At 48.1% G+C, this 16,667-nt stretch overlaps 1 protein-coding gene across 1 annotated transcript in view; it reads right to left on the bottom strand.

The window, feature by feature from the left end:
* The window catches only part of TECPR1 (tectonin beta-propeller repeat containing 1), a 54,283-nt gene extending 45,506 nt beyond the window's left edge, over positions 1-8,777 (bottom strand). The window contains 2 exon segments of the mRNA XM_060260634.1: positions 2,715-2,897; positions 8,458-8,777. Coding sequence (XP_060116617.1) covers positions 2,715-2,897; positions 8,458-8,688 — 414 coding nt within the window. The 5' untranslated portion in view covers positions 8,689-8,777.
* Between the last annotated feature and the right edge of the window lie 7,890 nt (positions 8,778-16,667).

The raw sequence follows: 16,667 nt of genomic DNA, 5'->3' as shown, positions 1-16,667 counted from the left end.
AGGCTCCTTTCTCTAAAAAGCTGAGAAAATTTGCTGCAAAGCTCAGAATCGTTACAGGCACAAATCGTTAACCCCTGGTGCCATGCAAAAGTTACAAGCCAGAATTGCAGGGCTTTTAATCTTTAAATTTGCAGACACTGTTACTTGGCCCACAAAAGAAACCCCACAAGACATGCCATAGGTTTCTCTGGGGCTTTCTGCAATACATCGTTTTCATAAGAATGTAAGAGAAGCCACAGCTTGCTTTGCCGGGCTTGCTCAATCCCACAGGAGCTACAGAGCAAAGCCTCTTTTTCCTCCATTGGCTGAGGCTTCTTCCAGGGGAGGGAGAGCTCAATCCCACAGGAGCTACAGAGCAAAGTCTCTTTCTTCTCCATTGGCTGAGGCTTCTTCCAGGGGGAAGGGAGAGCTTGCTTTGCCAGGCTCTCTCAATTGCACAGCAGAGCTACTGAGCCAAACCTCTCTTCCTTCGATTGGCTGAGGCTCCTCCCCGCTCTGGCCTTTTTGTTTGTTTAAAAAACAAAATCTTTAATTGTGTTTGTCTGTGCCCTTTATAAAGTTTATATCTCCGCTACCTGATCTTAAATAGGAACACACATGGCCCAGCCTGACACGGCTCAGTCCAGCAAGGTCTCGTTTATGTCAGATCCGGCCCTCCTAACAGATGAGTTCGACACCCCTGCTGTTGGGTTTTCAAGGCAAGAGGTGAACAGAGGCGACCTGTCTGCTTAGTAACCCTGGACTTCACTAGCGGTTTCCCATCCAAATACTAACCAGGGCTGACCCCACTTAGCTCCAAGAGCTGAGTAACGCTAAAAATAAACAGTGAATAATGATTTACGAACACTCTAACGTCGACGCAGTGAGTTCTTTGGATACAACGTGTCAAGTCTGCTTTAACTCTGGTCAAGCCTGTATTCCATCCTTGGTTCAGGAGAGAAGCATCCTGGGTAAAGCCACACTGTATGCCAATGCTGCTAGCCTGAACTCTCCTCACCCCCCCCCTCCTTTCCTTTGTTATGTAGTGTTGCTTTGAAATGGGAATATGGGAAAGAGATTATGGTGCCTTCTCAGGCAGGGCGTCGGGGGAGGTTTGTCGGGAAAACGCTCAAGGCCAAGCCGAGCCTGAGAACGAAATGGTAACATCAATGTGTGAATGTGCCCTGCATAGTGTGCCCCTCCCTAAAGAATCCTTTTGAAGTGTACCTTATATGATTGCTTTTACTGTATGATCTTCAGTCTTTCAATCTCCCTGTAGTCGAGAACAATGATATCAATAAACTAGCTACTTTGTATCAGCAAGGCCTCGTTATTGAATCAAGCCGACTTGACATAACGTACAATATGACCTTAAATTGCAATGTTTATACCCACAGAATAAACTGATCATTCACTACGCAGTCCAATAATATTTCCATTTAAACGCCTAGAACAGCGTAGCGAAGGCAAAGCACGCTCCCAGTGAAAAGATCCATGTGGGCAGCTGTGTCGGTCCGAAGCAATAGCAGGAGTCCAGTTGCACCCCTAAGACCAGCTAAGTTTTCATTCAGAATGTCAGCTTTTGTGTGCTCTAAGAACACTTCATCAGACAAAAATGGAATGGCAAGCAGTCCTAAATATAGAGAAGGTGGGCAGTGGGTTAGTATGTACAGCCATGGAAATGTTTTTTTTAGCAGATTAAGAGAATCACAAATCGGGGTCTGTGCTTGATAGTTAGTGCTGTTAACTGGGCTGAAACAACAATGGAGGGTGAGAGAAAGCAGACCGATGTCATAGGTGTGAAGTGCCGTAAACAAAGAGTTCGTTGCTCGTTCCGGGCTTAAACAGACAGCATTAGTTTCTCGAGAAGTTTAAACATCATTCTAGTTTGCCATTCCATTTATGTCTGACGAAGTCTGCTTACAGCACACGACAGCTGGCATTCTGAATGAAACTTAGCTGGTCTTAAAGGTGCAACTTGACCACTGCTTTGTTCTACTCCTTGTAAAAGGGATTCTTCTGTGCCAGAGACGTAGGTGAAATGTAGTTCAAGAAGAAGAAGAAGAAGAAGATATTGGATTTATATCCCGCCCTCCACTCCAAAGAATCTCAGAGCGGCTCACAATCTCCTTTACCTTCCTCGCCCACAACAGACACCCTGTGAGGTGGGTGGGGCTGGAGAGGGCTCTCACAGCAGCTGCCCTTTGAAGGACAACCTCTGCCAGAGCTATGGCTGACCCAAGGCCATGCCAGCAGGTGCAAGTGGAGGAGTGGGGAATCAAACCCGGTTCTCCCAGATAAGAGAGCTCTGGCTGACCCAAGGCCATTCCAGCAGCTGCAAGTGGAGGAGGGGGGAATCAAACCTGGTTCTCCCAGATAAGAGAGCTATGGCTGACCCAAGGCCATTCCAGCAGCTGCAAGTGGAGGAGTGGGGAATCAAACCCGGTTCTCCCAGATAAGAGTCCGCACACTTAACCACTACACCAAATTGGCTCTCCAACAACTGAAGCCTGTGTGTTCCACAGGTCTAATACCCCTTACAAGATCGAGTTAGCCAGGTCTCTTCTCTGCCCTCTGTTAAAGACAGCCCTCCCCCAAAGCCAAAACTTCCCACCCTCCAAACTTGGCAGCAAGCATGACTCGCGAGCCGGCCGAGTGCCAATCCCACCCTGCAAAGCTGCCCTCCCCCTCCCCTCCCGGAGGACGCAGATCCCTTGGCGATATTGTTCACCTACCCCTTTCTCTGTGGGCTCCCCTCCAAAATTCTCATCCACGTACCAGTCAGACTCCCACTCCCAATGGGGTGAGGGCAGCGTGAAGCTCTCCAGCTTCTGATGCTTCAGCCCGCTCACATCGCTCCACTGCCAGCGGTCGCTGGGCAGGAGTTTCTCGCAGAAACCGATCACCGGGTTCCAGCGCTGTTGGAGAACCACAGATGAGGAAAACAGTCATGCGTCATGTTGCCCTCCCCCCAAAGTCCTGGACTGACACAAGGTAGATCAGGGGTGCCAAACATGGCCTGGGGGCCGAATCAGGCCCCCATGGACTCCTATCAGGCCCCCGAGCAACTGGCTGTCATCTGCTTCCTTCTCCCCCTTTCTCGTTTCCTTCTGCATCACAGCTTGCTTTGTTAGGGTTGCTCAATCGCACAGCAGAGCTACAAAGCAAAGCCTCTATTTTCTCCATTGGCTGAAGCGCCTTCCTTGGGGAGGGAGAGTGGGAGGGATAGTTTGCTTCATCCCTCTCCCCCCAGGTGACCAGGAGGGGGAGGAGCCTCAGCCGATAGAAGAAAAAAAAGGCTTGGCTCAGTAACTCTGCTGTGCAGTTGAGAGAGCCTGGATTGGATGGGAATGACACAAAGAAAGCGCCTTTAAGACCAACCAGCGCTAATGTTTTAAGCATGTTTTATTTACTTAAAGTTTTTTTTTTAATCTTTGTCTGTGTTTGTCTGTGTTTTTTATAAAATTTATTTCTCCGCTGCCTGAAATTACATTTTATGACACACACACTGCCTGGCCCAACAAGGTCTCATTTACGTCAGATTCTGCTCTCATGAGTTTGACACCCCTGACACTGTTACACCTGTACAGCACATCTGGCCCCCTGGATCCATGCCATGGTGACATCCAGACTAAAACGTATGCACTGTGCATTGATCTCCCCTCAAAATCCAGTCGGAAGTGCTGTTTTCTATTGCCCTAGAAGATCAGACCAAAAACTAAACCACAAGAGTTTTCGACTAAACATTCCTGACAGTCAGAGAAGTTCCTCAGTGGAACAGGCTTCCTCGGGAGGTGGTGGGCTCTCCTTCCTTGGAGGTTTTTAAACAGAGGCTAGATGGCCATCTGACAGCAATGAAGATCCTGTCAATTTAGGGGGAGGGGTTTGTGAGTTTAGAGCGGTTCCTCAGTGGAACAGGCTTCCTCGGGAGGTGGTGGGCTCTCCTTCCTTGGAGGTTTTAAACAGAGGCTAGATGGCCATCTGACAGCGATGAAGATCCTGTGAATTTAGGGGGAGGTGTTTGTGAGTTTAGAGCAGTTCCTCAGTGGAACAGGCTTCCTCGGGAGGTGGTGGGCTCTCCTTCCTTGGAGGTTTTTAAACAGAGGCTAGATGGCCATCTGACAGCAATGAGGATCCTGTGAATTTAGGGGGAGGGGTTTGTGAGTTTAGAGCGGTTCCTCAGTGGAACAGGCTTCCTTGGGAGGTGGTGGGCTCTCCTTCTCCAAACAGAGGCTAGATGGCCATCTGACAGCGATGAAGGTCCTGTGAATTTAGGGGGAGGGGTTTGTGAGTTTAGAGCGGTTCCTCAGTGGAACAGCCTTCCTTGGGAGGTGGTGGGGTCTCCTTTTAAGCAGAGGCTGGATGGCCATCTGATAGCAATGCTGATTCAGTGAACCTAGGCAGATCATGAGGAGGAGGGCAGGAAGGGTTGCATCAGTGCTTAGTTCTCGTGGCCCTTTCTTACACGCCCACAGAAATGCTGATCGACACTCTGGGTTCAGGCAGCAATTTGTTCTCCCGGCCAGTTTGGCCAGGGATCATGGAGGGGTTTTGCCATTTTCTGGGCATGGAGTAGGGGGTCACTGGGAGATTGAGGGGAGGTATTTGTGAATTTCCTGCGCTCTGCAGGGGGTTGGACTAGATGACCCTGGTGACCCCTTCCAACTCCCTAAAATCTATGCAAAACTGAATCATTCCAGAGGCCTTTTCTATGCAGGCAATAGGCTAAAAAGGTAAAGGTAGTCCCCTGTGCAAGCACCAGTCGTTTCCGACTCTGGGGTGATGTCGCATCATTACATTTTCACAGCAGACTTTTTATGGGGTGGTTTGCCATCGCCTTCCCCGGTCATTACACTTTCCCCCCAGCAATCTGGGGACTCATTTTACCGACTTCAGAAGGATGGAAGGCTGAGTCAACCTGGAGCCGGCTACCTGAACCAGCTTCCGCTGGGATCGAACTCAGGTTGTGAGCAGAGGGCTCTGACTGCAGTATTGCAGCTTTACCACTCCACGCCACGGGGCTCTTTTAGGCAATAAGGTAGCACTCTTCAAAATAATTCACAAAATTTCTTGGACAAATTATTAGTGACTATGGTTTAAACTACCATGTATAGTTGGCTGGTAAGTTGAATTCTAATGTGTGATCAGAAGGTGGGTCAGAAGATGAAGGAGCTGGGCTCACAGGTTGCGTTCTCGTCAGTGCTTCCTGTTGAAGGCCGTGGCTTAGGACGAGAAAGAAGAATACTTCAAATAAACGACTATGTCGATGGTGTCATCAGGAAAGTTTCGGATTTCTGGACCATGGTTTACGCTTTTGAGATCGTGGTCTTCTATCGAGAGATGGTTTGCACTTTACGGCGGTAGAAAAAAGGGTGTTTGGTAACAGCCTTGCTAACCTAATAAGGAGGGCTTTAAACTAAATTGTAGGGGGGAGGAAGACAATAATTCAAAGCCTCGTATGATGCCAGAAAATGGGGATAAGAAGATGGGGATAAGAAAATGGGGATAAGAAGATTTGCAGAGTGGTGCATATGCTAGGTAATGTTAACTTGCAGGCTTGTACGGAAACTAAACCCTCGGGATGCATAAAACATGGATTCCGATGTCTCTACACTAATGCACAGAGTATGGGAAGCAAACAGGAGGAACTGGAAGTCCTAATACAGGAAGGAGACTATGACATAATAGGCCTTACTGAAACTTGGTGAGATGACACTCACAACTGGAATATTAGGATTCAGGGGTACAACTTATTTAAAAGGGACAGGCAAATGAGAAAGGGCGGAGGCGTAGCAGTATATGTGAAGGAGGTATATACTTGTGAGGAAATATGAGAGTCTCTGGGTAAAAATAAAAGGAGTAAGAAATAACAGTGATATTACCGTAGGGGTCTGCTATAGGCCACCAAGTTAGGCAGAGGACTTGGACGAGATACTTCTACAGCAGATTGCAAAGTTCTCCAAGAGTAGGGATACAGTGATCGTGGGAGATTTCAATTACCCGGACATCTGTTGGAAGTCCAACTCTGCTAAAAATGAAAAGTCAAATAGATTCCTGACTTGTCTTGCTGACAACTTCCTTTTCCAGAAAGTGAACAAGGAAACAAAGGAGATCTGCTATCTTGGATTTGATTCTCACAAACAAGGAAGAATTGATTGAAGAAGTGGAAATAGTGGGCACTCTGGGCAGTAGTGACCATGTGATTTTGGAATTTACAGTCTTAGGGAAGGGAAAAGCTATACGTAGCCAGACTTGTAAAATGGACTTCAGAAATGCAAACCGATAAACTTAGAACTATGCTGCGTAAAATCCCATGGTCAGAAATACTTAGGAGGTAGGGGGTTTAGGAGGGGTGGGAGTTTCTTAAAAGCGAAATACTGAAAGCGCAATCACAGACGATTCCTATGAGAAGAAAAAATGGAAAAAGCCTAAAGAAGTCGAAGCGGCTCCATAAACAGCTCTCTAAAGACTTGAGAAATAAAAAAGACTCCTTTAGGAATTGAAAGGAGGGCCTTATAACCAAGGATGAATATAAACAAATCACCAGTGCTTGTAGAGAAAAAGTTAGGAAAGCTAAAGCTCAGTATGAGCTTAGGCTGGCCAAAGATGCTAAAAACAACAAAAAAGGTTTCTTTTATTATGTTCAGAGTAAGAAAAAGAGCAAGGACATGGTAGGCCCATTGCGAGGGCAAGGAAGTGAAATTGTAAAGGGTAATGAAGAGAGGGCGGAACTGCTCAATTCCTACTTTTCCTCAGTCTTCTCTTCTGAGGGAAACGGTGCTCAACATGGCAAAAACAGAACATATAAGGAGGGTATGAAGTTCCAACCTAGGATCAGCATAGGGGTAGTATATAAACACCTAGTTTCTTTAAATGAAATGAAGTCCTCAGGGCCAGATGAATTGCATCCAAGGGTTCTAAAAGAGCTTGCAGATGTAATTTCTGAGCCTCTGGCTATTATTTTTGACAATTCGTGGAGGACAGGAGAGGTGCCGGAAGATTGGAAGTGGGCGAATGTTGTCCCCATCTTCAAGAAGGGGAAAAAAGACGATCCGGGTAACTACCGACCCGTCAGCTTGACATCTATACCTGGAAAAGTTTTAGAACAAATCATCAAACAGTCGGTCCTGGAACATTTAGAAAGAATGGATGTGATTACTAAGAGCCAGAATGGTTTTCTCAAGAACAAGTCATGTCAGATTAACCTGATCTCTTTTTTTGAGAAAGTGACTACCTTGCTGGATCAGGGGAATGCTCTAGACATCGTTTATCTTGATTTCAGTAAGGCTTTTGAAAAGGTTCAACATACTATCCTTGTTGACAAGTTAGTAAAATGTGGTTTGGATCCTGTTACCATTAGGTGGATCTGTAACTGGTTGACAGATTGTACCCAAAGAGTGCTTGTGAATGGTTCCTCATCCTCTTGGAGAGGAGTGACAAGTGGAGTACCTCAAGGATCTGTCCTGGGACCTGTTTTGTTCAACATCTTTATAAATGATTTGGATAAAGGACTAGAGGGAATGCTTATTAAATTTGCAGATGATACTAAACAGGGAGAAATGTAAAGTTCTGCATTTAGGTAGGAAAAATCCAATGCATGGTTATAGGATGGGGGAGACTTGTCTTAGCAGTAGTATGTGCAAAAAGGATCTAGGGGTTTTAGTGGATCATATGCTGAACATGAGTCAACAGTGTGATGAGGTGGCTAAAAAGGCAAATGCAATTTTGGGCTGTATCAACAGAAGTATAGTGTCCAGATCACGTGATGTGATGGTATCGCTTTACTCTGCTCTGGTAAGACCTCACCTGGAGTATTGCGTTCAGTTTTGGGCACCACATTTTAAGAAGGATATAGACAAGCTGGAATGGGTCCAGAGGAGGGCGATGAAGATGGTGAGGGGTCTGGAGACCAAGTCCTATGAGGAAAGGCTGAAGGAGCTGGGGATGTTTAGCCTGGAGAGGAGGCGGCTGAGAGGTGATATGATCACCATCTTCAAATAAATGAAGGGCTGTCATCTAGAGGATGGTGTGGAATGGTTTTCTGTGGCCCCGGAAGGTAGGACCAGAACCAATAGGTTGAAATTAAATCAAAAGAGTTTCCGGCTCAACATTAGGAAGAACTTCCTGACTGTTAGAGCGGTTCCTCAGTGGAACAGGCTTCCTTGGGAGGTGGTGGGTTCTCCTTCCTTGGAGGTTTTTTAAACAGAGGCTAGATGCCATCTGACAGCAATGAAGATCCTGTGAATTTAGGGGGAGGGGTTTGTGAGTTCCCTGCATTGTGCAGGGGTTGGACTAGATGACCCTAGAGGCCCCTTCCAACTCTATGATTCTATGATTTCGTGTCATTTAATGCGTCATGCTGACATTTATAAGGTTTTGTCTATGATGCAGCTAACAAGAAAAATCCTTGCAGGGCTGAACAGAACAGACACTCAAAAGGGATATGGATTTAATTGTTCATCTCACGGCTTCCCTTACCTGGTTTTCGTAGGTTTCTTCCTGGTACCTGATCGGGACGTCGCTGGAGTGGACATAGACGTGCACCTGATGGTCACAAGCGATTCCCCAACAACACTCCTTGACGGCAGAAACCCTCTTGAACTCCAGCTGCCCGTCCTTGCAGATTTCCCAGTACTGGCCCGCCGTCGAAAGAGTGTAGACCCTGCCGAAGATGTCAACGGCCCATAGGAGAGAAGCAGACGACGTCATGGCTGGAAGGCGGAGGGGGCGGGCGTCAGCCCGGGGTCGAATCCAGTCCCTGGAATGGCAGTTCAATTTCCAGTTCCAGCTCAAGCCAAGGTGATTGGTTGGGTTAAGACTCTCTGAAGAGGATCTAGGAAAGAAAGATGATGGGGGGAGATGGCTCTTATTGATCCAGACAAGAATTGCAGTGTCTTAACTGAACAGGCAGGTGCCTTTGGAATTCTGACAGAATGTGGGGGCAGAGATACAAAATGGCTGCCACAAGATGGCTGCTGCAGGACGTGTAACCAGCCACAAAATGGCTACCACATTTGGTGTAGTGGTTAAGTGTGCGGACTCTTATCTGGGAGAACCGGGTTTGATTCCCCACTCCTCCACTTGCACCTACTAGCATGGCCTTGGGTCAGCCATAGCTCTGGCAGAGGTTGTCCTTGAAAGGGCAGCTGCTGTGAGAGCCTCTCCAGCCCCACCCACCTCACAGGGTGTCTGTTGTGGGGAAGGAAGGGAAAGGAGATTGTGAGCCACTCTGAGACTCTGTCCTTGAAAGGGCAGCTGCTGTGAGAGCCCTCTCCAGCCCCACCCACCTCACAGGGTGTCTGTTGTGAGGGAGGAAGGGAAAGGAGACTGTGAGCCACTCTGAGACTCTGTCCTTGAAAGGGCAGCTGCTATGAGAGCCCTCTCCAGCCCACCCACCTCACAGGGTGTCTGTTGTGGGGGAGGAAGGTAAAGGAGATTGTGAGCCGCTCTGAGACTCTTCGGAGTGGAGGGCGGGATATAAATCCAATATCTTCTTCTTCTTCTTCTTCTACCTTCAGTCACAGCAATTACCCTGTGGCAATTGCTGACAAAATGATACTTTTAAAAATCTGCATAGCCATTCAGGTCTTCAATGGACCATCAAAAGCCTTGTGTGGCAAAAGCCCCACCCATTTTCTAAGGACACTTGGTGGGTGCCAGGAAAGGTATTGGCGGGTGCCATAGCACGGGGACCACTGCCTTAATTTATTTACAACCATTTCGCTCCACTTTCTAACCAAGGTTCTCGAAACAATTAAACACATTGGTCCCCATTTCTAAGCCTGCAGGTCCCTGTGGAGTTTTGACACAGGGTGGTAGATGCAACTACAAAATGGTGGTTGCTGGAGGTGGAGCCAACCAACAAAATGGCTGCTGCAGGAGGTGGAGCCAACCAGAAAATGTCAAGGAATGAAGTTATGCATAACTCTAATAGTAACTTTTCAACATTTTAGGCGGAACCTCTGTCTAACAGGATGGCTTTTAAAATGAACATACTGAACATATTTTATTGCCTACACACACAGTAACACGGTGAAAATCCTTGTGCTGTAGTAGCAGCCACGGCTAAAACGAAATGTCTTAAAAATCTGTACAGCCAATCAGATCTCCAACAGCCAATCAGAAGCCCTTCTGGCCAAAACCCCCAGTGTTCCCTCTAAGTTGAGATTCAGAATATAGGGCGGGATATAAATCCAATATCTTCTTCTTCTTAATTGAATAGAAGATACCTCACTTTCAGTGTGTAACAGTTCACATACATGGGCGTCATGTCAAGACGTTAAGACATCAAGCAAAATCACCACTTACAACATGACCATTCCACTAACTGTGGTTGTTAGGCTTCATCCCTCTAAGCTAAGTGTGAGCTAGCTCACAGTTTTCTAGCCTCTGGCTCACACATTTTTGTCTTGGCTCAGGAAAAATGGCCCCAAAGCACAATAATTGATGTAGCAGCTCACAACTTTAATGCCAGTAGCTCATGAAGCAGAATTTTTGCTCACAAGGCTCCACAGCTTAGAGGGAACACTGGCCCCAATCACTATCTATAAACACTTTGTGGGCACCAAGAAAGAGGTTGGTGAGTGCCCATGGGCACCATGTTGGGAACCCTGGTAGTTTAGTGTAGTGGTTAAGTGCGTGGACTCTTATCTGGGAGAACCAGGTTTGATTCCCCACTCCTCCACTTGCAGCTGTTGGAATGGTCTTGAGTCAGCCATAGCTCTCACAGAGCTGTCCTTGAAAGGGCAGCTGCGGTAAGAGCTCTCTCAGTCCTATCCACCTCACAGGGTGTCTATTGTGGGGAGGGGAGGAGGTAAAGGAGATTGTGACTGCTCTGAGACGCTGCGATTCAGAATGTACGGCGGGATATAAATCCAATATCATCTTCTTCTTCATTGAATAGAGCAGGGGTGGCCAAGGGTAGCTCTCCAGATGTTTTTTGCCTACAACTCCCATCAGCCCCAGCCAGCATGGCCAATGGCTGGGGCTGATGGGAGTTGTAGGCAAAAACCATCTGGAGAGCTACCGTTGGCCATCCCTGGAATAAAAGATACCTCACTTTCAGTGTGTAACAGTTCACATACATGGGCGTCATGTTAAGACGTTAAGCCATCAAACAAAATCACCACTTACGGCATGACTGTGGTTGTTAGGGTTAGGGCTCGGACATGAAACCACAGCTGGTTTGAAGATCGTGTTTTGAGCACAGCTGGTGGTTTCACAGGCTACGCTCAATGTAAACATCCTGGCTTAATCCTGCTTTGTTCCTTGGCACCGCCCTCCTGGGCTAGAGGGCAAAGGAGGGGCAAAACCGGCAGTTGTCAAGGGAAATCAAGATTTGAGCAGCCATCAGCAAGCTTTCACCAGCTACCCGAAGTTGAAATAAACCCTGGCTCTGCCCTGCATCTGGCTCAAGCTATTATCGCAGCTTTACTCACAACAAGCTGGAAAGGTAGGCCAGGCAGGAAAACAGTGGATAGACTGTGAGAGGCTGGCCTAGTTGCCGAACTTGTCTGCAGCCTCAAGCAACAATCCAATACACACACAAAACTCACACACAGCACAGACAGGAATTTTCACCTGAACAAAAGCCATCATTTCTCATTGTTTTTTATTTTAAAAAAAATCTGGGAGGGGGGGGGAATCCCTCAGATTTTTTTTTTTAATCCTATGTGTTTCGAACAGAACCTGGGTTTGAATCCTCCTCTGACATGGAAGCTCACTGGGGGACCTTGGGCCAGTTGCACACTCTCAGCCTAGCCTACCTCACAGGGTTGTTGTGAGGATAAAAATGAAAGAGAACCACGTAAGAAGAAGAGAACAAGAGAGCAGTTTACACTCTCCTTTCCCTTCCTCTCCCCACAACAGACCCCCTTTGAGGTAGGCAGAGCTGAGAGAGCTCTGAGAGAAACTGCTCTTGAGAGAACAGCTCTGAGAGAACTGCGACTGAACCAATGTCACCCAGCAGCTGCAGGTAGAGAAGTGGGGAATCAAACCTGGTTCTCCCAGATTAGAGTCTTCTGCTCCTAACCACTACTCCAAGGCAGAGTACAAATGATTTAAATAAAAAGAATTTCACTCCTCCTAAAAGGTAAACACATTGTCGGGTTTTGAGGGTTTTTTTTTTTAAAGTGTTACTTCAAACTTTCTAGTTTTTCTCACCAAATTCCCCAGCCAATCACATCTACAAGAAAGCTGGTGGCCTCTCAGTAGAAACTGGTGGTAGGTTGAGAGGAAAATAATAGGTGCTGGAGAGAGTTGCCAACCTCGACATGGGGCCTGGAGCTCTTCCAGAATTATAAGCAGGGTTGCCATCTCCGAGATGAAAAATTCCACAGCTAGGGGATGGGGAACAGGTTCAGTGGAAATGCAATGCCATAGAGTCCACCCTCTGGTGTAGGGTTGCCAGACTCCAGGCGGGATCTGGAGTTCTCCTGGCATTACAGCTATAGCAGGGGTGGCCAACGGGTAGCTCTCCAGATGTTTTTTGCCTACAACTCCCATCAGCCCCAGCCATTGGCCATGCTGGCTGGGGCTGATGGGAGTTGTAGACAAAAAAAAAAACAATCTGGAGAGCTACCGTTGGCCGCCTCTGAGCTATAGCACTCAAGTCTCCCCAAAGAAAACAACAGTTTCAGAAGGTGGACTCTACACCATCACCACATCCCTGTTGAGCCACCTCCCCCAAACTCTACCTGCAAATCTCAAGGAATTTCTTAACCTGAAGTTGACCTCTCTCTCTGAGTGGGGGGGTTTGGGTGGAGAGATGATCCCTGTACTCTGGGGCAGGGAGAACTCCTGGCCTTACCTGGGGATTGGAAACCTCGTCTAGAGGGGGAGGAGAACTGGCTTCTTCCCTCCCATGCAGCTCTGTAAGAAGCCAGGCATCCTCACCCCACGGTGACCAATAATGATTAACAATAAACCGGACAACACTTACTGGAGTCTGCGACCTCAGAAAAGGTGGAAGGGGCTGAACCAAAACAAGAGCACAGAAAGAGAGTGAAAGGAACACCAGAGAGTAACATAGAAGGACATAGAAGAAGGGGCCTAAGCCACCACAGGTGACCCAGACACGGTTAACTACTCTGAGTTGACAAATTCTTGGGGGTTTGGGTATGGAGCCTTGGAGGATGGGGAGGGGGCAGGAGGGACCTGTGGTTTATAAGGCCAGAGAATCCACCCTCTGAAGCAGCCGTTTATTTCCTCCAGGGGAGCTGATCTCCATCAGCTGCAATCCCGCCAGCTCTCCAGACTCCTCCTGGAGGATGGCAACCCCAAGGTGATGAAGGACACGTAACATCAAGCGTTGCATACAGGGATGCAAAAAGGGGAGAAGGGCAAATGCATGGACGTTTGGAGGAAACCCCCCCTCCCCATGGCATAGCAAAAGCGTTCAGAGACTCGGCCTTGCATCTGGCCCCCCCCATAGACCGAGGCTCCCCACCCCTTAGCAACCCCCCCCCCTACCTTTTCCACCTGCTCCTCCAGCCAGATCGCCCGCCTTCCTTTCGCTTTCTCTCCCTCCCACCCTCCCGTCTTTGCACGACAGCCGCAGCTCCAGTTGCTGCAAACAGCTGCTACCTCTATTAGCAACCGGGCACGAACGAGGAAGTCCGGGCCAACCGGAGCCCTTCGCTGATTGGCTGCGGGCGCCCCGCTCTACTGCCATTGGCTGGCCAGGGCTTCACGGGGATACACGCCGTTCCATCCTCCGCCAACTCCTCGGCTGGAAACAGATGGGCCGCGGGAGAGCCTGGAAGGAGCGTTGCCAACCTCCCGGTGGTGCCTACAAATCTCCCGGAATTGCAAACGATGACTGAGCTGCAGACACCAGTTCCCCTGGGAGAAGTGGCACCGTCAGAACGGGGATTTTAGGCAGGGCTGCCAACCTCCAGGGAGCAGATCTGCTATCACAACTGATCCGCAGGTTGCAGACGACCAAGATCAACTCTGCTTGGAGGGTCAACTTTCTAGCATACGGGTGTCGAACTCATTTGTTATGAGGGCCGGATCTGACATAAATGAGACCTTGTCGGGCCAGGCTGGCCTTGAACATATGAAGCTGCCTTATACTGAATCAGACCCTCGGTCCATCAAAGTCAGTATTGTCTTCTCAGATTGGCAGCGGCTCTCCAGGGTCTCAAGCGGAGGGTTTTCACACCTATTTGCCTGGACCCTTTTTTGGAGATGCCAGGGATTGAACCTGGGACCTTCTGCTCCCCAAGCAGATGCTCTACCACTGAGCCACCGCCCCTCCCCACTATGCAATGCCATATGTTGAGCTGGGCCATGTCTATACCTATTTAAGATTTCCTAGCAGATATAAACTTTTTAAAGATCAAACACAACTAAAGGTGTTTTTTTTTTAAAAAAAAAACATGCTTAAAACATTAGCACTTCTTGGTCGTAAAGGTGCTTTCTTTGTATTTCTCCCATGGGATCCGGGGAACTGGGTAAAGGAAGCTCTGGCTCTTTCCCTCCCTCCCCAGGGGACCAAGAGAGGGAAGAGCCTCAACTAATGGAGAAAATAGTGGTTTTGTTCTGTAGCTCCTGAGTGATTGAGCAAGCCTCGCAAAGCAAGCTGAGATGCAGAAGGAAGCAAGAGAGAGGGAGAAGGAAGCAGACCAGTAGCTCAGGGGCCTGATAGGATACCTCTGGCCTGATCCAGCCCCTGGGCCACGTGTTTGACACCCCTGCTCTAGATTATACCCAGCTAAAGTCCCTCCTCTTCCCCCCTCCCCTCCCTAGGCTCCACCCCCTCAAATCTCCTGGTATTTCCCAACCAAGAGAGAGCTGGGAACCCTAACTTTACAGCATCACATTCTAGGGTTGCCAATCTCCAGGACTGGCCCAGGAGATCTCCTGGAATTACAACTGATCTCCAGACAACAGAGACCAGTTCTCCTGGAGAAAATGCCTTGGAGGCTGGCCTGTCCGGTATTATACCCTGCTAAAGTCACTCCTTTGACGCCAACACCAAATCTCCAGCAATGTTCTGCCTTGGAGTTGGCAACCCTACTACATCCCTACTGAGGTCCCTCCCATTCCCCAAACTCTGGCTACCCCAGGCATTACTTTGCACCCAAATCTCCAGGAATTTTATAGAAAATGCCCAGCAGGAATCCATTTGCATATTAGGCCACACCCCTAACATCACCATTGTTTCACATAGGACTTCTTTGTAGAAAAAAGTCTAGCAGGAACTCATTGGCATGTCAGGCCATGCCCTCTGACACCAAGCCAGCCTGGACTGCGTTTCTGTACGTTCCTGCTCAAAAAATCCCAGCATCTATTCCTTGTGGGACACATGAATTCTGTATCCCCTTTCCCCACTTCCCCCCTCCATTGGAGTTCAGTGGCTGAGTCCTGTGCGACAGCTGGGCCTTTTTCAGCCTGGCAGGTGCTCTGATAAGGAAAAGCAGGTTTCAGACGGATCATCCCCCTTGCGGGTCACCAGATGGCAGCTGCTTCTCAAAGCTCCCTCCCTTTACAAACAAACAAACAAAACCAAACAGGTGGGCTTTCTTCATAAAGAAGCAGGGCCTCCCTTCGAGAAACCAGTTTCCTCCACTGCAGTAAAGAGAAGGAAGCGCTGTTTTCAAAGCAGTGGCAATCTTTGGTCTTCACTTCCACAGGAAGTGGCGGCGGCTACAAGCATAGGCAGCTTTAAGAGGGGATTGGATGAAAATATGGAGCAGAGGTCCATCAGTGGCTATTAGCCACAGTGTGTGTGTGTGTATGTATGTGTATATATATATATATATATATATATATATATATATATATATATATATATATATGTGTGTGTGTGTGTGTGTGTGTGTGTGTGTGTGTATACACACACACACAGATATATTGGCCACTGTGTGACACAGAGTGTTGGACTGGATGGGCCCTTGGCCTGATCCAACATGGCTTCTCTTGATCCAACATGGCTTCTCTTATGTGACACAGAGTGTTGGACTGGATGGGCCCTTGGCCTAATCCAACATGGCTTCTCTTATGTGACACAGAGTGTTGGACTGGATGGGCCATTGGCCTGACCCAACAGGGCTTCTCTTACGTTCTTATGTGACACAGAGTGTTGGACTGGATGGGCCATTGGCCTGATCCAACATGGCTTCTCTTATGTTCATATTATTTATTTATTTAGTGATCTTATATTCTGCCCTTTCCCATAACGGGCTCAGGATGGATCACAGCGTAAATTAGACAATTCTACCATTCAATTTTAAAACAATACAATAAAACCAAAACAGTTGAATGAGAAAATGAAACAAGGCGCATCACCGTTGAGAAGGGCACATTTCACAAAGTGCATTTTTTGGCCCAAAAGAAGGAATGGTGTTAATAATCAGATTCAGCACCTTAACAAGGCTATGATGTCACATCAAGGGAGGCCGACTGATGGAAGAGCTGGTGGAATAGGACTCCCGTTGCCTCAACCAAAAGCCCGGCGGAACAGCTCCGCCTTACAGGCCCTGCAAAATGGGAGCGGCTCAGGTAGGGCCCGGCTCTCCATAGAGAGCTGATTCCACCAGGCAGGGGCCACAGCCGAAAAAGTCCTGGCCCTGGTTGAGGAAAGACAGAAGTCCTTCGGACCAGGGGTGGCCAGGAAGTGCTATGGAGCAGACCACAATGCCCTCCAGGGCATATATCGGGAAAAGTGGTCCCTCCAGTATGAT

Source organism: Heteronotia binoei, chromosome 20, assembly GCF_032191835.1.
Source record: "Heteronotia binoei isolate CCM8104 ecotype False Entrance Well chromosome 20, APGP_CSIRO_Hbin_v1, whole genome shotgun sequence".
Classification (NCBI taxonomy): domain Eukaryota; kingdom Metazoa; phylum Chordata; class Lepidosauria; order Squamata; family Gekkonidae; genus Heteronotia; species Heteronotia binoei.
Note: the sequence above shows the minus strand (reverse complement) of the source record. Positions and strands in the feature narration are given on the sequence as shown.